Consider the following 23,501-nt stretch of genomic DNA (forward strand, 5'->3'; position numbering starts at 1 on the left):
CGCGTTGCTCACGATAATCGCCCATCGTAAAAAAATGACGCTTGCACAAAACTACTTTTACAAAAAAATTCACTGAACACAAGCACAACCTTCCAGACTGATGGCACTTAGCAGACTGACTTGTGAGGAGTTTAACTAGATCGCCCTAGCGGCCCAACCACGTACTACAAGTACCAACCTAACGACAACAAAATTCCGGTTATTTTTGGGTCCCCCCTTGTATATTTGTATGTATGTATTATTTTGTCTGGTGTTCCACAGACACACTCTATCCTGAGAATATTGTGTTATGAATCCTGTATGACAACATATATTGTACGATTGTATGCGTATTGAGCATATCTTCTCAATAAAGAAGATAAAGGATGAGCAGGGGATGAGGTAGTGCACCTTGTTTAAGGCAATAATTTTAAAATATGCCAACCATGTTCCTCAGGTTCATGCTTACCTGGCAAGGTCCAGGTGAAACAATGTCTGATGAACTGACCTGTAATAAGCTGAAGGCCACAGGAAGATAAAGACCACACCTATAGTTCGTTTTTGTGGAAGAAATTAAATTGGAAATATATTTTAAAAGAAAAACTAGGACATCATTGAGTATTTACATAGTTAACCAAACCAAAGAACCAGGCAGGAGGAAGCTTGTCCATTGCGCCTTTAATTTCAGGGAGCATCTTCTTACAGCAATCTACTAAAGGACAGTGCCCTGGGTAGAGGTGTTCTGCAAATGCTCAGTAAGCAAAGTTACAGGCTCATATTTATAAACATATAAATTAATGCTTACATATCACCTGACATTTACTCTGATCACAGCAGAGAGCATAACCATCTTACATTTCCCAAAATAAACGTCTCATTTCACTACATTCTTGATCTTTACAATACTTTCCAGTACTTCGCGTTCCTCTGACATTTGTTGTCTTAATGGGTACATGATAGTCAGCCATCTTCTTGACCTTTATGTGGTTTCTTGATATGCTTGAACAAGTTTCTGACATTAACCCTTTCGATACTACTTCTAAGATATATGCTATTTTCTAATGTGGAAGGCATACCAAAACACTTAATGCGCAATAACTATATTACCCCAAGTCTAATCTTTATTCCACATTTGCTGTACATTCCAAAATTTCTTCAATGTCAGCAACAGCAAGGGAAATGGGCTACTGGTGTGCTGCAGGTAGGAATGACATTTGCCAGTATAGCCAGTTTCTGTGGGTTAATCCATTTCTCTGTGTCCCAGCTGCAGGAAACATTTTGGCAGACCAGTAAAACAGATGAACATAATTCAAGATATGTTCAATCTCATGTAGGGCATAAATTAGGAGGATTCAAGCTAAAAGAAAGACATAGCAGCACTTGAAGCTGTGCAGAGAAGAGTATCCAGGTACGCCCCAAGACTTGAGGACATGTCCTACTGTGACAGACTCGGATAGTTTTCATAAGCAGCAGAGTCCAATTTAAATTATGTTAAAATGACATCAATTGATGTAGACCCTCCACAACTAACTGTTATTCAAATTTCTTAAAATACGTTTTAAAGAAGTGAAATCGAGGTAAAATTGTTTCCTGTTTTAGTCAATGATAGAGAGGAGAGAAGACCTGTGAATAAATTGTAGTGTCAGAAAAAAAAAAATGAGACTGTATGTATTTTATAATGTATGTATGAAGGTTTATTTTTTTATTTTTATTTAAAACAACAGAGAGATACCAAAAAAAACACATTTCCAAATAATAGGTACTTAGTGCATTAAACCTAAGTAAACTAAGTGATGTGGTATTGTACATATTTGTCAACTTATATCAACAATAAAATTACATTACCAAAAGAAATAATAGCATAAATTAAAAATGTATGTTAGCAACCACTATTACCCCATGCTAAGGTTAAGGCATCTGCACAAACATCCCCATCCAGCTATTAAAGTGTCCCAAATGACTAATAACTCCTCATTTTCTGTTATTCCGTCTGGAGTGTGGTTCCTCCTGTATGAATTCTAGTGTGCCTCTGAAAATTACTCTTCTCACAGAATTGTTTGCCACATTCATTACAGCAATATGGCTTTTCTCCGGTGTGAATCCTGCTATGCCTCTGAAGATTACACTTCTGAAGGAATTGTTTGCCACATTCATTACAACAATATGGCTTCTCTCCGGTGTGAATTCTGCTGTGTTTCTGAAGACTAGCCTTCTCATGGAACTGTTTGCCACATTCATTACAACAATATGGCTTCTCTCCGGTGTGAATTCTGCTGTGTTTCTGAAGACTAGCCTTCTCATGGAACTGTTTGCCACATTCATTACAACAATATGGCTTCTCTCCGGTGTGAATTCTGCTGTGTTTCTGAAGACTAACCTTCTCACGGAACTGTTTGCCACATTCATTACAACAATATGGCTTCTCTCTGGTGTGAATTCTGCAATGATTTTGAAAATTAAGCTTCTGATGGAATTGTTTGCCACATTCATTACAGCAATAGGTTTTTTCTCCGGTGTGAATTCTTTTGTGATCCTGAAGACGACTTTTGAGAAAAAATTGTTTGCCGCATTCAGAACAGCAATGTGGCTTTTCTCCTGTGTGAATTCTTACATGGCTCCGAAAAAGGCTCCTGTCAGAGAATTGCTTGCCACATTCAGAACAGCAATACGGCTTTTGTCCAGTGTGAGTTCTAATGTGCCTTTGAAGACTCCTCCTTTCCCAAAATTGTTTGCCACATTCAGAACAGCAATGTGGCCTTTCTTCTGTGTGAATTCTTTTGTGGCTCTGGAGATGGGCATTTTGTGAGAATTGTTTTCCACATTCATTACAGCAGTATGGCTTCTCTCCAGTGTGAATTCTGCTGTGTTTCTTATGAGCACTTATGTCACAAAATTGTTTGCCACACTCTGAGCAGCAGTATGGCTTCTCTCCCGTGTGAATTCTAATGTGTCTCTGAAGAGCACTCCTGTAGCTGAATTGTTTGCCACACTGAGAACAGCAGTGAGGTTTGTCTCCTGTATTAAGTTTAAAAATTAAAAAAAAAAAAATCAATCTACAGTCCCATTATTTACATTAATTCACAACATAAATGAACAATGCTGCTGATCCTCTGTATGATACACTAATACTGAGGACTTTCAGCTAACAAATTATTCAGACGACGTGTGTCAAGAAACATGACAGGTGGCTCCTTTATACTAACAGCAAGACAGCTGCAGAACACCTCACTGAGACTGCCAAGTCAGAAGTTCTTTCTTTTTAATTTTCTTGCTTTTTAGTCACTCTTGTGTATTTTAAGATTATAGTGTATGTACAGTATATATTTATCTAAAGAGCTTTTGTAAAAAGCAAAATTTCTCCAGTGGACAAAAAAAGATCTATTCATCTGTCTAATAAACAGTAGATATAGTGAAATTCAATTTTGCATGAACCATTTGCTTTAGAGCCAAATAAATATATATAGACACACATTATGGGCTGAACACACACACACACACACAAACACACACCAGAATGACTAAAAAGGAAGAAAATGTTAAAAAGAAAGAAAACTGATTTGACAGCCCTAGTCCCAGTAAGACACTATGCTGACATACTGCCAGGAGCTTACGAAGCATTTCTTGACACACTTCTGCTGAATAACTTGCTAGTTGAAAGCCCTCAATGTTAGTGTGTCAGAGAGAGGACATGCAGCATTGTCCATAATGGAACTCCACTTTGTTTAAATTCTCTCCTTTGCTGTGACCTTCAGGGATTTCAGGTCCCATAACTGAGCCTGCCCTTTTAATAAGCTTGCTGATTCAGTGGGCCTCTCTTGAAGTTATGTTACCAGCCCAGCACACCACAGCATAAAAAAAAATTGCACTGGCCATTAGAGAGTTACCCACATCTCCAATGAAAAAAAAATGTTCTGTGCTTTCTTCTATTGCTCCACTGTGTTATGAAACCAGTCATTGATTTGGCCTGTGACCAGTTATTAATGTGGACCCCCAAGTACATGTAGTAGTCAACTCCCTGAATAGTGAATAGACAGACAATTCTCTTTGCACCAAGAAACAAACTTCTCCAGCTGACTCCTGTCCTTTGTCTCATCTCTTTTATCAATACACCCCATACGTGTAGAATCATCTGAGAATTTCTGCAAGTGTATGACCTGGTGTTATATATTAATTTATATATAGTCTGAGGTGTACAGAGTGAAGAGTAAAGTAGACAGAACTGGGCCTCGTTTTACTCCATTGTTGATCACACTGATCCTTGAGCCTCACAAACTGCAGTCTGCCTGACAGATAATGGACTATCTGGGACATCATAGGCTCATCCATCTGTAGATCCCTGAGCTTACCCCTTAACAGTGATGGCTATTAAAAGATCGGTCAAGTTGCTCTTCTTTAAAAACTCTTTCTCAAATGTCTTTGCCAGACAGCAGGTCACAAGATGTGTCCTGTCAATTTGAACTCTACATACTGCAGAAGTTATATAATTCACCTACCAACTAAACCTCTGAATTGATTCTGTTCCGTGTCTTCTTATAGATTGCAATGAGACCAGTAGAAGACGCATACAGGTTTGATATCTATGGAGGTATTTTTCCAATTAATAATTTTTTTACTTCTAGTCGTGGTGTCAACTTTTATATGAATTCAGAACACAGTATCGGCCCCCCATTTCTAGTTTTCAATCAATTCTGCATCCACTGACACTCCTACCTCCTCTGGAATTTTGTAGGCCCACAGACAAACAGCCCACTGCTCTCTAAAATAAGCAGGCCATGCTTAGGAAAAAATGTGATCTGCTGTTCATGTTAAACTGTAGCATAGGTTGTGTGGTATTTTTTTTTTTTTTAATTTGGAAAATACAAGAACAAAGATAAATAAGTAAATAAGAGACTGCTTCTGCCTCATTGAAGGTGATAAAAAGCAGAATGCTAAAATGAAATGAACTCTTTTCACAAAGTCAGTCCACAGACATCTCAGCCACATCATCTTTAACCTCAGAAGCTGGAATGGTAAAGTGGCACACTGAGCCTGTCTGCAGCTGGACTCCAACAGCCTGTATTAGCTTTCTGGTATTATTAACATGCCTGGGTAAAAATATCGATTTTCTGATTAAACATTTTTCGTTTAAATGATTCAATAATCGATCCTTAAAGTCTCAAGATCCACCTTGTGAATCTCTATCCTGCTCAATTATTATATGTATATTACTAGCCATGTGCGCCCAACTACGTTGCACGTGTTAAAGTTGTCTGTGAAGGGCTCCCTGTTTAAATGCGGCTCCCAGTCGTGAACTGGGCCTTTCGTCGCACAGCATTATGATTTTTTTTATAAGGGAAACAAAATTACAAAAGAAAACCCTTGGACATTGATTTGATAGAAACGGCCTACTCTGAATCACTGTCCGAATAGTAATTATGTGGTGGTGTAGGAGCATTTTTGCTTCTCTCCATTCACAGTCTGTCTCATTTTCACAATGCTGTCGTTTCCTTTCACGATCTCTTCTCAACCTTTCTCCAATCTCGCAGGTTGCTTTGTGGCAATCCAAAGAGTAAGGCAATATACACGGAGCAATGGTTATAAAAGGGGGACACATAGGTATCCAGGCTCTTTAAAGCATAAATAGGGATCACTTCACCGACATGTGAGCAAGCCACGGTACAACTGTGAGACGCGCAGCACTCGCCGGCTACAACGTAACAATAATAATTTCCGGAACGTGTGGTTACGTTGTCATTCATTTTACCCACTGTCTTTCTTTCAGTCATATGTTACGTAGGCACGTACCTTTTATCTTCGGCAATCTCATTCTCTAACCAGGCCTCAGGAGCTAACCAGTGTAACACTGTCCACCACCCCTTTCGTTATTCCGGCACATTGTTGACATCCGTGAGTAACAACAACGTACTAAACTGGAAGGTGGTCTACGCATGCGTGGAATTCACGGACAAACAAAGATCAAGATCCAAATGAAGATTATATATAAAGATAAGTTAATTTAAAGCACAACAATTTGTTTAGTTTGAATGTGTGTTTTGAGGTGTGACTGGAGTACTACAGTCTTCAGTAGTATAAGCCTGGAGGAGATTCTTAATGCAATGCCTATGTTTTAGCTGTCTCTCTACTGCCATCTAGTGCTTCATCTTCTAATTCATTCGTGGACAAACAAAGATCAAGATCCAAATGAAGATTAGATATAGAGATTGCTTATCTTCATTTTTCACATCTGATCCAGTAGATGCCTCTAATGCGCCTGTTAAGGATTTCTACGGAAAAAGTACTTTACTGCAAGTAGCCATTGCTGCTGGATGGGGTGAGGAGCAGACAACTATGCAAATGAAGATAATGTTACATGGAAGGGTCTGAAATCCTTACCCCACCCGTGTATGTGCACGCACCTCTGAGCTCCAGCAGCCCCTAACTTGCGACAGCTGAACATCCAGGGCAGCAGATTCCGATGCAACAGTCACATCTCACTAAATTAAAAACGACTGGGCACCTCTGGTGGATGTGCTGCAGACAAGCATGCTCTATGCCAATCACACCAGGAGCAATTTTGCTGCATATACTGTATGCAAAGCTGCTGAGATGGCTGGCTATTGTTCCAAAAACCTTTCTAGCATTTCCAATGCACTGTTCCATTGTTTGACCGCATCAATCATAAGTTTGTGCGTTGGCAAGTCCAATAAACATTGCTCCTCTTTAACCTCCCTAGCGTTAGACCCAAGCATCACTTGAGTGTCACTTCGGCAACTATAGAGACACATCATATGCAAGAGTTAGCAATTTTACAGCCAGAGTAATCCTTGGGTCTAACAACATCAGTTCCCAGAGTTAATTGGGCAATGTTATAGGCGTGTCTTACCTAAGCATTAGGCCGGAGTGTTACCCAGGTAACAGTGTAGCCACATCTTCTCCTAGGTTCATAATGGCATCTCGTAAGAAACATTTTTATAGCAGCCCAAATGTGGCACATACATGACAGTGACAACAAAGTGGATCCGTCTTCAGGCAGTAAAATTGAAACTAGCAATAAAACCTAAAGTGATTCTAATGAATCCGAAAGTGACGCTTCATCACGTTTGGATTTCTGTTGACCCTGCTTCAAATAAACCAGCACAACCTCTCTTTAATTTGATGGGGCAGCCAAGAATAAAAGTGAACATTGACAGCCAAGATCTACTTACTTAATTGAAGTTCTCTTGATAAGTATGTGATAAAAAGAACTGTTGTTGAGACAAAGTATTACTCTGAACAGTGTCGGGTAAATGACCGTACACCTAAGCTTGTTCAAAGATAAACCACACAAAAGACATACTTTGACAGTGTATACGGTATTAGCATCATTATTCATTTTAGATTTTTATCATTATTATTTATATCATTATGCCCTTTACACTTCTGACTTTGTACTTTTAGTGTTTTGCATGTTTTACAGTAGAAAGATTTAATAAAAATGTTTTTCTAACCAAAAAAAATGCAATGCTTTTTACATTTAATTTCAACTAGTAGGAAAAAGTAGTAGGGGAAAAAATCTGGCTAACAGTTTAGTTGAAGGATGTCTACATGGAGATTAGTACCACATGAATATGTTATTGAAGAAAAATTAAGAAACAATATTTGATTATTTTATATTATTCACAAGATGATATAGACGTTTTATAAATTAGATGCCATTGTATTAAAACAGGAATCCCATAATGTGTGTGGACTCTGATGTGGCGATACAGCTGCTACATTATGGCGAATTTTAAATGATTGCAGTGAAATGAAAAAGTTCTTTTAATAAAAATTTAAAAAAAAAAAGAACAATGATATTTATTCAACATCTTCCAAATACTGATGTTAACTGTTTGTTGCTATTCAAGTATTTCTTCTTAAATATCATTCCATGCTTATGCACATTGTACATGCCGAACAGCGTCCAAAAGCGCAATCGCTGCGTCTGTGGAAGACAGTGATAGCTTCTTGGTCGCCGGGGCAACCACAGGTTCCCAGCGCTGTAGCAGCTCACCACAAAAAAAAATTCCTAAAAGATTGTGGTTGTGCTATAATCGCCATCATCAATGGGTGATGAAAGGAACATTATAAATACAGAGAACAGTATTACATGCCACTAACCTGGTCACGACCCAGCCTGATTGATGCGTCTCTATATAGGAGAGCAGTAGATCTCGCTACAATAAATAACCATGCTGTTCCAGTTTCAAGCTGAATAAAGCTGGTTTTGCTAAAGTGCTGAGACTGCCTCAGCATTGTGAATCGGAATCAAATCGGGACATCAGTGCCAATACCCAGTCCTAGTAAATAGGGTGGAAAGTGATGCTTAATTAGGTACATTTTGGGAGTTATGCCCTTTGTGCAACCCGACAAGCCTGTGTGCCAAGGACTGAGTTTACTGCTTTTCGTTTCTGCCCTGAAATTTACTCTCTCCCCTCAACTTCATACAGCCTTCTGTCCTTTTCACTCCTGATCCTCCATGACTAACTCCTATCTTGAAACATTCGGAGTTTCGGTGTAACAGTTAACAGGGGTAGTGTACTTGACTACTTGTGGCACAAGACAGTGGATGTGGCTCCTAGACAAGATAAAACTTTTACAAAATGGCAGGGTCCAGCCTCTCCTTTTACCCTCACACTCCCTTTTTCAGTCCCATACTCGTCAGAAGCATTTCTCTTAAAATGTAGCTGAATTTATAAATTACACTTTAGAGAATACAATCTAACAAACTGAGACTAATGAAAAAAAAAAGACCTCAAAGCCACCACTTTGGCCTGAACAAATGCCAAGTTATTTTTACAAAACACTCTTCACAGAGTACAGACTCGTAGTGCTTACTAGTGATGCCACTGATCTAAATCGGATGATTTTTATCCCAAATAACTTGAACAGTTGTCAATAAATCATCCGATTTCAAACACCAATTTTTTCAGCGTTTGCTTTCCTAAGCTTTATAGTAATTTGTATTGTTTCTTTAAACAAAGTATTACAGTATTTAAGGAATTGCATGTGTAGTTCAGCTGTCGAAAATTCCTGTAAACAGATAGCAGCCAGGCAGATTTTAGAAGAGAGATGATCAAAATATTGGCTTTTATGGTAAAGAAAGTGGGGGAATAAATGGAAAAACGGGAATGTGAGGAGTCAACTAGTGTATGGGGAGGAACAGCAGATGTAGACGTGTATGTTGTGTAGCTGAACTTGGTATGGAAGAAGAGACAGGCAGCTTATGGCAGAAATTAAGAGTGAAGCTCAATGAGTTCAGACCTTTTCATTTTGTTCTTTAATTAAAACAGTCACTCCTTGTCCAAGTGTGGAACGGGAGTGAGTTTGTTTAGTACAGCAGCTCACATTTTAAATTACAGAAAGAATACATGAAGAATTTGCCCTCACTGCTTAGTAAACAATAGGCTTGAACTTTAGAACTGTTGCTTGAAATTATGAATAGCATTATATTCTTATGTATGCCATATGTATTATGGATAAATATTTCCTGTACATGTCTTATTAGTTAAAGTACATATTTTAAGGACATTTTAAATTTTTTATGGTAACTGAACAATAAACATACAGAATGCTATTTTGTTAATAAAAAATGAACAGGTGCCATCTGTCGTCTGCAGTTTAGTTGTAAAACACCAAAGTTAATACTTTAATGGAGAACACAAGACTTCTAGATGTCCGGTTATGAAAGAGCCAAAAGAAAATTGAAGAAAAAAAAAATAATAATAAGCCAATTCTAGTAAAATGAAGCTAATGATCCCCATCAGCCCTAAAACAACCTGATCAGAGCATCCCTTGATCCACAGTGCTTACACACATTTACAACTACTATTTACTACCTGCGGATGGATGGATAGATGGATAGGAAAGGCACTATATGATAGATAGACGCTATTTGTCCCCAGGTATAGTGTCTTCGCTCAGTGTAAGTGCAGAGTGCTGTGAAAAAATTCTCAGGTAAAATGTAAGTAAAGATTATGCTAATTGCTAAATACAGAGAATTAAAACAAAAAAAAGATTCAGATTTGTTAAAAGGCACAGAAAACAAAGTAGAAACTGATTAACATAAATGGAAAACAACAATATCTGTCCATTAATTGTTCAACTATGGCCAGTTGACAGAGGAGATTGGAATTGTAAATAGTTAATAAATATTTTATTACTTATTTTAGTGCTAATGACTAACAACAGAGATTTAATTTGCACAGCTATCAGCAGCTCTAGTCAGGGTATACTATACTGAAGTTGGGAGACTTCAGCCGGATTTAAAAGCAGAGATTGAAGGGGCATCTCTTATAATAGCAGGCAGACCACTCCACATAACATTCCACTGTCATTTTATTATTCCTTGGAATCTTAAGTAGGCCATCATTTTCAGATCTCAATGCATGCTCTGATTTTTAAGTAATAATAAGTTCAGATAAATAAGCAGGGCCTCCATCATTTAAGGTACAAAAATAAGTCAGGATTTTACTCCAGTAAAGTCCAAGCTGATGATATCACCCAGCAAAACGACTGGTGGACTTCATTGTTCTTGTTGCATTTTGGATACTCTCCATTTAGAAACCCACGTGCCAGGTCCACTTTGGAGTTGAGATAGGCTACGTTTCTCAGAAATTGATGAAGAGTGTGTTTTATTGAGGATTTTTGTGCTCCAGGAAGGTAGGAGTGTGAGATGTGACTACGTATGTGTGGCACCAGACCTTCTTCATATGCTCTGGAGTTTAGATAGATAATTTTTTTTTTCTTTCAAAATTAACCTGAATGGTTAGCATGAACAATATCCCTTTTACTAGTAAAACAAAAAATATGGCTAGTGGGCATTGAAGTAGAGGAAAACAAAAACTCCAGTCTAATTTCCTCTTTTAAATTTGTAAACTCTGGGGTTGCATGCAGTCAGTAGTAATAGACAAAGTCATCCCCTAGCTTAGCCCCCCCAGACATCCTACAATATCATAAATACACGGACAGTCTGATAGGAGACTTGAATTCTTTCACAACTAAATCCAAGGCACCCAAAATCCCTGATGTTAATTTAACAAACACACTCTCACACTGCCCAGAAACATTTCATGGTGTGCTTGCTATGTCAGTAATTTACTTAATTAGTAACTTACTTTTATCAATCAGTTGCAATTAGTGTAGAATGCAGCAGCCAGAATCTTAACTAAAAAAGAAAATCTGAGCACATCTCACCAGTTTTAGAGTTACTGCATTGGTTGCCTGTGTTGTTCAGAACTGGACTTTAAAATACTACTAATGGTTTATGAAGCCTTAAATAATCTCACTCCATTCTATATTTTGGAATGCATGTCACCTTACACTCCAAGTCATAACCTCAGGTCGACAAATGCTGGTCTGCTTATTATTCCAAGAGCCAAGCTTAAAAGTGGTGAAGTGGCATTTTGCTAATATGCTCCTAAAATCTGGAACGCTTTACCTATAGAAATTTGCCAAGCTAACTCTGTGGAACATTTTTAAAAACTGCTAAAAACTCATTATTTTAATATGGCTTTTTCATGGCTACATTTATAGCTACATACCCAATAGAATATATGGGCATAGAATTATATTCTTCAGAGATCTGCAATCTGTACTACTATTCGCTATTCTCTGTTGTATTCTCTGGTTCTTCCGTGGTGGTGATCTGCACCACTTCCACCTGATCAAGGCACCATGCCGCCCCCCAAGATGATAGAATGAAAGCAGGAATCTCAGCTATCCACGAGGCCCACTCTATAAAATCCCATCATGTGAATCATGAAATCTATAAGGTTTGACTTAAGAATAATTATGTTAGTCTGTCCAGCCCCCATTGGGCATTCTACCTATCGGCCTAGGAAACCCTTGCAGATTTTTTTTCCCTCCAACCTAACTGGAGTTTGTTTTTTCTGTCCTTCTGACCTTAACTTGTTGTGTTATTTATTCTTTGATGTTATTTTTAATTTTTTTCCTCTTCTTGTAACTTTTTTATTATCTTGTAAAACATTTTGGGCTACATTGCTGTAGCAGTTTTGCAGTTTTCACCATAAAGTATCATATCACTGCAAGGTTTTACATAAATCACACATTTTGATTTCACACTTACTTTCTCCAGACTGCAGTATAGGTGATGGCCGATTTTCCAGAGTTCCAACAGATGGCATTTCCTCCGTCTTCTTTATGTCAGACCTCACCTTATGGTGAACAAACGCCATACATTTTTGCCTGTGTGTCTCAATGTTGACAGACATCTCCTCTGCTTCTTCTTTAATACCCACCATTACCAGTTCATGATCCTCACTCTTAATGCAGAGACTCTCCTGTTTGAGGTGGACAGACTGCCATTCACAGCTCTCTTCCTTAATATTTACAGCTGGTATCTCCATGGTCTTTATGTCAGCCTCATATATCTGCTCTTTCACATCCATCTTGGCGTTACAGTAAACGGCAGCTACTTCTTCCTTGCTGTTGAAAGAACAGGACTTCATTCCATAAAAAACTCACAGATCAAATCCAAAAATCTCTCAGTTTGTCTGAACGGAAATCTCTCTGTTAAAAATTATGTCTGGTCAGACAGATTAGAGCATTCACACTGCAGCATATTAACTGTGACTCCTTACTGTTCATTTCTTATTAGCAAGTGTGAATTTAAGGTTCAAAAGGCTTGAGGAGGACCACCTCACATAGCTCTGACCCACCCAGTATTCATTGCTTGGCTTACACATATGGTCTTTAAAAGTAAAATACTGAATGGCTGGCTGATGGACTTGCTTCATGCATTATTTTAAATTAAGTGTTTAATGAATGTCTAGGACATATTAGTGGAAACAAAGTAATAGCATATAAAAGATGAATGCAAATAGATGGCAACAATGACAGCAGGTGCCATCTTTTATCAGATTTATTTATATTAAACTGTACAATATGGGGTGTAATCAAATTGACCAGTACAATAAAATCAAAGCACTTATGTAGACATCTCAACAAGACCAACATGAAGAGGAGCTGGAATTCTACTTCAAAAAACAACAAGTCACTTTTAATTTTAGAGCTCCATTAAAACAAAAGAATTTGACCAAAGTGCTGTATGGTTTCCAAAAATAAACTTACAGATACAGTAAATAAAAACACCAAAATATATAAATAAAACAAACCGTACCCTCAAACAAGTTTAAAAAGCTAAGGCAAAAAAGCAGGTTTTCAGACTGGCTTTAAAAGGTGACCAATCCTGGTGCCGACTTATAAAAGGGTAGACTAATCGAAAATTTACAGGCTACTGCAAAGGCACAGTCCCCACAGAGTTAAAGTCTCGACTTTGGCATGCCCAGTAACTTCCGGTCAGTTTACAATTAAATAAAATTACCCATAACCATCACATATCGCCCTACAGGATCAGGTACTACATCTGATTCCACAAATGAAATTGTTCTGTGAATTAAGATTCCCACACCTCTAGTTTTCTTTGTATAGCTGGAATGGAATATTTGGTCAGTCCAGTCTCTTTGCAACCGAAACTGATCCTTGTTGATTAAGCGATTCCCTTGTAAAAATATTATATTGGCATTTAGACCTGTTAGGTGAGAGAATACTTTCTTCATCTTTAGTTCGTGATTAAGACCTTTGACATTGCAACTCACAACGTTTGCGGTTTGGTCATAGAGGCATTGCTTCTGATCTTTTGTTGTCATTTTATAATGTATTAGCTGTGTAAGCCTGTGTTGTAAAAAGCCTGGGCTCCTAGAAACTATTGAAATTGTCAGAATAAAAAATTGAAATGCAGAGTCGGCAGTTTCATTTTGTGGACGTACTCCCCTTGTCTATCAGTGGCTAAGCAGATTGTCCAAATTCTGTGAAAAAACAATAATGTCATTACAATGGAGTTGATATTACTTTTTCTTTTTTTAAACTACTTGAAATAATGGGAGCACTGGCAGTTTTCCAGAATTGTCTATTAGTGTCTTCATTAGGTGCTGTGAAACACTGTAAATGATCACAAGTGGGACACTTTTACAATTATTACTTTACTAGCAAAATACCCGCGCTTCGCAGCGGAGAAGTAGCGTGTTAAACAGGTTATGAAAAAAAAAGGAAACAAACGACATTACCTCCTATTTTTTTTTTTTTTTACGATCTCTGAGATCTTGCTTTTTTCGGTTCAAGGCTTCATAAGCTCTTTTATGTTGTATGGTGTACTTATCCCAAACCATCATCTTTGAATGTTGCAAGACTTTCGCCTTGTATGTAGATCGGGGTAATTACATTCATTGCATTCCTAGTCTGAATCACAATGTGATTGTATGGGTGGTTACCTGGCACTGTAGGGTTGCCACCCGTCCTTTAAAATACGGAATCGTACCGCGTTTGAGAATGAAATTGCGCGTCCCGTTTTGAATCAATACTGGACGGGATTTATCCCGTATTTTTTTTATAATTTTTTTTTTAAAGCAGCGTCTCATGCAAATCATCCCACACGCATTTTATGAAGATGCCTCCTTTCCTACTTTTGATTGGGTAATACTTGATGTCATCGTTAGTTTGATTGGTCTTTTTAACTGTCCAGTGAGGAGGGCGTGTCTTTTAAGTAGAGTCTGCAAAGTGTTGGCACTGAGATGTGGCGTCAGCGCCATAGTTGAAGCCCCTAACGTTGCGGTCAGCAAGTCGGCTAACATCCGCCATGTGCCGTCTTTCAGTTGCGAGAAGCAGATCATAGAATGGTTGAAACTGTTGCCCCTAACGTTGCGCCACGGCGTGTGGTTCGTTTATACCTCGTGTCTTCTCATTAAACTTTTATCTCGCGAATATGTTATTGCAATCCGCAGCGGGAGCGTTTCTATAAACTTAATTTAAACTTACGTTTTACACCGTGCTTTGTTTCCCTTATGAACATGCTTGTATGCTTAACTTGCTCCGTTCTCAATTGTTTAATTAATTTTTTGCTCTTCGCTGTTTGCGGCTCTTCCTCCATTTCCCCCTACTTCGTTCTTTTATCTCGCGAATATGTTATTGCAATCCTTAACGGGAGCGTTTCAATAAACTGATTGAAAATAGTTTTGCATTTACCTTTTTAGTAAAAGGCGAGCTTTTAAGCCTGAGAAATCACCCCGTAAATGCACACGTTTAATTGCACATGTGTTAATATGTATGCTTACACAGTATTAAAAGACAGTCAAAAATTAACGTCATTTACCTTCGTTCCCGCGTGTGACTCGTGCTGTAAATCTCTTCCTTGTTTTTAGTTCACGTGATTATGTAGGAGGCGTGATGACGCGATACGTGACTCCGCCTCCTCCATTACAGTGTATGGACAAAAAATATGTTCCAGTTATGACCATTACGCTTTGAATTTCGAAATGAAACCTGCCTAACTTTTGTAAGTAAGCTGTAAGGAATGAGCCTGCCAAATTTCAGCCTTCCACCTACACGGGAAGTTGGACAATTAGTGATGAGTGAGTCAGTCAGTGAGTGAGTGAGTCAGTGAGGGCTTTGCCTTTTATTAGTATAGATAGCCATCTGCAGTAGAGAGACAGCAATTCACACCATGGCAGGAATGTTCAATAATGTCAACAGCAGCAGCAGAACATTCGATGAGGTTAAAAGGATATGTAAATGTGGTCAAGAGTCTTTTTTTTAATTTCATAAACAACATGCTTCAAGGTTATAAGGGTTGTGTTTAAGACAGAATCTCAGACAGAAGAATTATTGCCCTGGATTTGTCCATCTCCTTCAAGCAATTAAAATTAGCTAGATCCATTTTTTTTCTTAAAAATCCTTCTAGTCAATGGGATTCTATACCTAATTTCACTTTAGTAAAGTTGGTGGGTTACAGTTTCCCCTGTTTTGAACCTGCACATTTAGCAAGTTCCTGATTCAATCAGACAAGTTTTGATGAATTATATTCATAATTTGGAAATCTCTCTTCAATTAAAAGGCATTCAAATCATCATATTTTTTCTCATTACATAGTGTATCATCTATAAAAAGGTACTACCATAATCGAGATGAAGTATAATAATGTTATAAGGTGCTTATTTCCTCATTAAACTCATCCTCCAGCAATATGTCAATTGTCAACTCAACAAAGGAAACACTGCCACTCAATCTGCAACTTATTCTTATAAATTTGTTATTTTTATTTTTTTTAAATCAAGAATAAAATGAGAATTGCTGGTTGAAACATTGCACGAATAAAATCCAGTTAATAAAACAAGCAAGTTTTTCAATGTAAGCAATGTTTGTGTGCTCCATAAAAGTGCTGCGGGATCTGTTGACTATTTTAATAGAATGTACTTATGAGTTCTTTTTGGAAAGATTTTTAAAGGGAAATGTGAATTTCTGCTTGGGATTAATACAGTATCTATCTATCTATCTAAAGACAGAGCAAAAGAAAGACAGAACAAACTAGTAGGACAAACCCTCAGAGTTGGTACATTTTGATACTGCATCAGTTCCCTTAGGTACACACTATACCAGGGGTGGCCAACTCTGATCCTGGGGGCCACAGTGGCTGCAGGTTTTTGTTCCAACCCAGTGGCTTAATTACAAGCCAATCCTCACCAATAACAGATCTTATTAAATTTCATGGCATGTTAGTGTTGTAACTCTAACATGTCAGTTCATTCTTCAATCATAGATTTTCTTTTTACTCTGTAATGATACATGTATCATCCAAGTGATTTTCAGTTCTTCACTTTCTCTTCATTTTCTTTCCGAGTACTTAAACAGTGAATGATGAACACACACAGGTGGAAATGAAGACAAGCTAGATGTAGAACTGCTGGTTCCGTCGTCATTTGCATCTTATTGCTAATAAGGAGCAGTTAAAACAACGAATACAGCTGCTTAAAACTAAAATAAGCATTTAAGGGCTCAAAAACAAGAGAGCTAAAATGAAGCAGAAAAATATCACTGGAGTAATAAGGACTTCATCACCAATTAATGATTTCTCATGAAGCAATTGGGCCAAGAAGCCACTGCAGCCCTCCAGGACCAACACTGCTCAGTCCTGATTTAAAGGGTCCGATTCTTAAATGGCAAAGAAATTAAATGAAGTTATTAATTAGTAGCAAAAACTAGTCATTCATTAAGAAAATAGTTCAAATGAAAACCTGAAGCCACTACAGCTCTCCAGGATTGGAGTTGGCAATCCCTGCACTCTATAATATTAAATGTAAAATGAGGCGTTCCCACAATGATACCACAAGTTATATAGTTTGTAAACACTGATGGATTAAATAATTCAGCTACATTAACAAAGTTGTGATGCCACTGAAGTGAACAGTTATGAAAATCAATTGGTTTGTTCAGGGCTTTTCAACCTCTTATTACTTTAAAACTGCATTTTAAAAACTATTAGTGCCCCAAGTTTTATTTTATTGCACTCACGCACTTTGTATCAACGTTAAATTATACTTTCATAGATAGAATATATTTCCTGGGGGATATTTGGCTTAATTTGGCTCTTTGAAGGTGTATAGCAATTTAAAAAAAAAGTATCCTGCACGACATCGCTGGCACAAACATTCATATGTCTTAACAAAAAGAATCCAAATACACCTCATATGACTCAATAGGAATATTAAGTGTAAACTTTAAATTGGGAAAAATGTCTCTCCGATGAGCGTTTTTTCTTCTTTTTGTTAGTGGATTAATTTTAAAACACATTGGCTGCACTGTGACTGAACTGTTTAACTGTTGCTGCTTTACTCTATTTCTGTCTAACACCCCTTTACCAAACTGGTCTGGAGCCGGGAGTGTTGATAAACGGCATTGAATGAATATGAATCGGCAGGGCTGTGTTTGGGAGCTTTGAAGGAGAAATGCGCATCGACAACGTGAAAGGCAGTAAGCCGCAGACGACGAAATGAACTCGATTAGAGTCCTTAAGACTTCGCGCAACTCAAACTGATCAAATAAAAAAATATCTCATCCATAAAGTGTCGAACCCGAATTAGGATCGCTTACCTTCTGCCTCTAAGGGATGTGCGAAGGCCGACTCACTCAATAGCAAAAGTCCACCGTTCATTCACTGCCTCCAGTTTATCGTTCAAGTTTAGAGAGTCACAAATAGCGCGCCATTTGAACTTTTCGTTACACTTGATGACGTCACAGTAAGTTTTGCAGGCAGCCTATTATATGTGTCGCTACCCGAGTTGCGTGCGCGCACGCGTATCGAAAGCCTACCATGCCGTAAAGAGTTCACGCCTGCGTTAAGAAGGGTATTGCTGCAGACTGGAGACATTATGAGTGGATCTAGAGGCAGGATAACTGTCAATCAAATGAAACTTCAGCAAATCATATTTTGCTAATTCAGAACTTCAACGAATGAGATTGTTATTACTGTACGACAATCAAAAACTCACCTGTCCAATTCTGAACGTCTGAAGTTGTCTATCATGTATAACTTTAACCAATCGCTTTACAGTTCATGATCCCTACTAGTGATGGGCCGCTCGATATTGCGGTTTCGACACTGTGTCGAGCTTTCGAAGCAGTCTTCAAATGCGCCCGTCGCGTGATTTTGAGGCACGCTAGCGTAATGACGTCATTAATATCCACGCAGTCAGCAGTCGATTTGGTCACTCTCTAGGCGGCTCAAAGCGTAAAAGCAGTTGTCTCTGCTACAGCGATAAGGTGAGCAAACCCGAGTTCAAATCCTAATTGGGGCTCGCATATGTTGAAATAAGGATTTCGTAAAAAACAGTTAAGTAGTACTTGTCTGTAAGTTAACAAATATATTTTGGAGACATTATGAAAGATTTACATGGGGCACCTTTTTCCTTGGTGTGGAATCGTGTCCACCTAGAATCTGTAACAAATTAATGAGCATATTTTGCGTAAGGTAGCACATATTATAGCCTAACATTTCAGAATCTATTGTACCCCATGTCGATCATATCAGTGAGGCTAAGAAACGCTTCACTAAAGCCGACGTGGTCATTACACCAGTATATGATCAAGACTCTCTCATTAAACGTTTTAACTATTCAGTGATTCCCAGATCTGTAGCTGATTTGTATTTTTGATTTCCATAAAGCAATGTGAGTAAAAGTGTGTGCTGCATAACTAATCACAACTGTCTTTAAAACAGAATCAGCGCCATCAACAGTGTCTTCTGCAATTTTAGGAAAGCCTCGGGATTTCTGCGTTAATGAGACAAAAAAGTTGTAAAGAAACTTCGCGAATTCATCCAGAGGTGAACATAAAGATCACTCAAGTACTGACAAGAAGGAGCAGCTGGATAAGCACATCTGGATGCATCTTATCAAAGGCTGTGCTGGGGGTTGCATGGTAAATAAGTAATCTTCCGAACTGCAATACAACAGATAAATCATTAATGTAAACAGAATTATTGAAAGACTAAGCTTTTGTCGTTTTTGTATTCTTAAACAATCTTCCAGTTCCACAATCCCCCGCAGTCACTGTCACATTTAACGTTCCCTGCTTCTTACCTGTCTTGTTACCCAAAGCATCAACACTCAGTGTCATTCAAGGCTATACCGTCCTTCCTTTGATAGACATAAAATAAAACACACATTTCCTCTATATACGTGTCCAATAATAATAGTAAACTGGCAAGAATGAGAAAAAGCACAAGATGGGAATATTCATGACTAGCAAAAAACCCGCGCTTCGCAGCGGCGAAGTACTGCTTTAAAATTTTAAGTAATAAACTGAGGGAAAATGTACCAATAATTATTTGTTAAGGATTTCTTTTGTATCGCCCCTCCGGTTGTAATATAACCAAGCTGTGCGCTGAGCTTACTCTTGAGCATGCAACGTATAGTTGGCCATGTGAAAAGCAATCTTGCCTCAAATCAATGCCAACCTTTTGTAGGGTCTGTCCCTGAGACTTATTAATTGTCATTGTGAAGCAGAGCCTTACTGGAAATTGGAGGCGTTTGAATTGAAATGGGAGATCTGAGGGTATAACGGGGATGCGAGGAATAAAAACTCTCTCCCCTGAGCCACCGCTAGTAAAAATAGTTGCCTCAATTAGGTTCTTTTGCAGGCATGTGACCTGAAGTCTCGTGCCACTACAAAGTTTCGGTGGCTGTAAGTTTCTCAGCCCCAACCTTCAAAATTAGATTATGCTCAGGAGTGCCTGGAGGATTCAGAGTGTGGACCGAGCTGCAGGCTATGGACGTATATATGTACGTAAGTAGGATTCAGTTATCGTTGGGAACCCGCGTACCAAATTTCTTGAAGATGGTCCCATTAAGTAACAAAGACCGTTGGAAAGTTCAATATGGCGGCCGACAGTGGTGTCATACCACCGAAATAAGTACGTACATCGGTTTCGGTTAGCTCAGGGAAGCCGCCTACCAAATTACGTGAAGATGGGGCCATAAATAAGAAAGTTTAACATGGCGGACGTTGTCGACTGTTATGACCGTTGCGTGTAGAATTTCGAAATGCAACCTGCTTAACTTTTGTAAGTAAGCTGTAAGGAATGAGCCTGCCAAATGTCAGCCTTCTATATATATATATATATATATATATATATATATATATATATATATATATATATATATATATATATAGCTGTACCCGGCCACGCGTTGCTGTGGCTCAGTCTGGTTAAATGGAAAAGAAAGAAAAGAGAAATCGCACATTTCTAATATGTTTAATTTCACAATGCTTGTGGGTATACAATATTTTTTGTTGTTCCATTGTCTGTGCAGAATGTTGGACTGAATAATATTGTTAAGTTCGTAGACGTCTTTGTTTTTGGCCGCAAGAATAGCTCGTTCACTCAGCCAATCGTGATTCTTATAATTAGTTTGAATATTAGGAAATACTTTTTCAACCAAAAATTCTTTTGATGTCACTAAATTGCAGAAGTTATGAGGCAATGAAATTCGTCCTAAGGTCAGATCAACCGGCACCTTTCCGTTCCCAATTTCCAGATTTCTCCAACCCCGTTATTGACAGTTTGCATTATTTGATTGTAAATGCCTTTTTGCTGAAGCGTTAGCTTAGGAATATTTGATTGCACATACGACAAAGATCATCCGTGTTGTAATTTTGTTCACGACGCAATTCTACATCGAACAAAGCAGCAGCAGATCGATTCATTCCCAATTGACAGAGAACTTTGTTCGCGATTTCAAAGCACAAATCTTCAATCATTATCAACGCTTATTTGTAGATATTTGCTGTGAAATCCATGTTTATATTTGAATTTTACTTGCGTATTCGACGGAAAATATCTTCAGCCATGTGCGATTTATATTTCTCCCATAACTGTGTTGGAGATGAAGGAGAGCAGGCGGTCAATATGATTGCAAACAATGCACGGTGTACAGTCTGCCTGTCGTAGTTTCTTTGAATATGCCAGGTTGTCCGTTGACTCCCTCTCCTCGCTTGCGTTGTTCAAATGATTTTCTACTCGCATTCCATGTGTAATACGTTGGCACTTCCGAATACAGCAGTGTTTTCGCAAACACGTCATTTTGACATAACGTAAAGAAAGCAGTTAACGTTGTAGTCGGTGGATTCAGGGCTATTTGTTGCACATTTGCAGCTGTGAAATAAACGCGTTGTCCATTTTCTAGATGTACTGCTAAGTGAACAGCATCTGAACTTCGTTCATGTATGGGAAATGAAAGACTTCGCCATACAGCTTCATTGCTGCTTATGTATCTTCCAGCCTAATACTGTGCGATTTCATCGATATGTATGACCGCATTCCTATCACTTCTTTCTGGTTGCACGCCAAAAACTGCCATGTCGCTGCCTTTATTCACGTACTTACAAATGTATTTGATCGAAACATTGAAACAGAATCGTAAAATATTTAGTATAGCGTGTGTTGCTTTTACGTCCAACAGATGGCGCTGTGTTTTAAAAAAAAAAGCATGTTTTTACCTGTCACAGGTGTGACATCTATATAATATGTATATAAAAACACGAGCGTATTCGAATGCAATGTTGTGTCAAAATTTCAAAGCAATCGGTGAAGAACTTTCGGAGATTTAAGGTTTTGAACAAACGAACATTTACATTTTTTATATATATCACTTGGATCAATACCTAAAGAAATACACACAGCAAATGCAATTGAGAATACACCAGAATCTGTATGATTTAATTGTTGCTGTGCGTCTTCATAAACTATGGGAGGTTTGTAAGGAAACAAAGCATGAAGGAAACGAAGCTGCTCTTCGGTGAGGTTGAATTTTTTATCAGCGTTTAAACTGTCATAGACATGAATTACAGCACCATCATAATAGGTACACACCCAGTGAGTCACTCGTTCAGTAGCTGCAGAAGGTAATATTTGAATATGTTTTGCATTTTGTGGAAGGGCATTATAGGTATGTCAGGAGTCCACATTAGCAAAACCTTTTGAGGTTGGAAATTGTATGCGCAGCTAAAATTTCGTTGAATTTGCTCATGTGATCTGTTGATAAATAATCATTATTTACCAACTCATTCATTGCAAAATCTGACAGTGGTAAGATCACTCCTTCCATAACACTAAACACAAATACTAAGTAGACACTAACACTAAAAAACGGCAACACCGCCGGGAAGAACACTAAATGAGATAAAGTAAAAGTCTACTCAACTTTTTTATTATAACTGCTTTATTGTAGCAGGTGAGGGGACGCTGGCGCACGCTTGTTGTCGCCGCTCCTCCCTGTTAACAACACGTTTCGCAAAATTCGCCTTAATTCTGCACTTTCTTATGCTTGTTTAATTTAGTTTATTGTACGTATAGTTTGTGGATACAGCTGACTCGAATTGCTTGGATTTGGCTTGATATTTACAGATTTTATGGACTCCACTTTACTGGGAAGAGCCGAGTCTGTGGATCATGGGACGAGACCTCTGAACATTTCTTTGTACCTGGCGATCTAGCACCTCGGGATGATCTGTCTCCGTGATTATATTCGCTATGCTGATCTGCTCCCGTTTCATCTTACAGTACCCTACGACCGGGAACTGATCTGATGTTCATACTAACCTGTCTTATGGCTTCGGGGAGATCACGCCTGAAATTACCAAGCGTTACTGTTTATGGCTGAGTATTGGAACATCCAAATCCTGCTTCCTCCTCCTCTGCTTGCTATCGCCGCTCACCTACGCTACCACACCCGCCTGTCCTACCGGCTCCGTTCTGCTGTGCTGCTTCTACACTGCTATCAGCTAAGTATCACTCACTGTTTTAGCACTTTGAGTACTGAGAAAAGCGCTATATAAATGAAATGAATTATTATTATTTATTATGAAAAACTAAAGTACAAAAGCGAAGTAGAAAGTAACACTAAACCGCAACACCGCCGGGAACACCGGCACACCGCGTCTACTAAACACTAAGAAACACTAAAGGAACAAATACTAATCAGTAAATACCGCGTCTACTAAACAGTAAATCAGTAAAGGAGAAAGAACTAACCGCGTCAACTGTGGAGCTCAGCTCGGAGCGAAATGAAGTGAATGAAATGAGGTGAATGGGAGGGGAGATGATCACGTGACTCCCCCACCTGCCTTAACTCTCCATCCCTCCACAAACATAGTCTCTCGGATCCCAACTCTCC

General features: G+C 38.4%; 1 protein-coding gene across 1 annotated transcript; it reads right to left on the reverse strand.

The window, feature by feature from the left end:
- Positions 1-1,870: 1,870 nt before the first annotated feature.
- LOC114669261 (gastrula zinc finger protein XlCGF26.1-like) lies at positions 1,871-18,045 on the reverse strand. The gene is made up of 3 exons (XM_051926398.1): positions 17,920-18,045; positions 12,065-12,423; positions 1,871-2,994 (listed from the first exon to the last, which is right to left on the reverse strand). The coding sequence occupies exons 2-3, from the start codon at positions 12,384-12,386 to the stop codon at positions 1,961-1,963; spliced, it is 1,356 nt and encodes a 451-aa protein (XP_051782358.1). The 5' UTR covers positions 12,387-12,423; positions 17,920-18,045; the 3' UTR covers positions 1,871-1,960.
- Between the last annotated feature and the right edge of the window lie 5,456 nt (positions 18,046-23,501).

This window comes from Erpetoichthys calabaricus, chromosome 1, assembly GCF_900747795.2.
Source record: "Erpetoichthys calabaricus chromosome 1, fErpCal1.3, whole genome shotgun sequence".
NCBI lineage: Eukaryota > Metazoa > Chordata > Cladistia > Polypteriformes > Polypteridae > Erpetoichthys > Erpetoichthys calabaricus.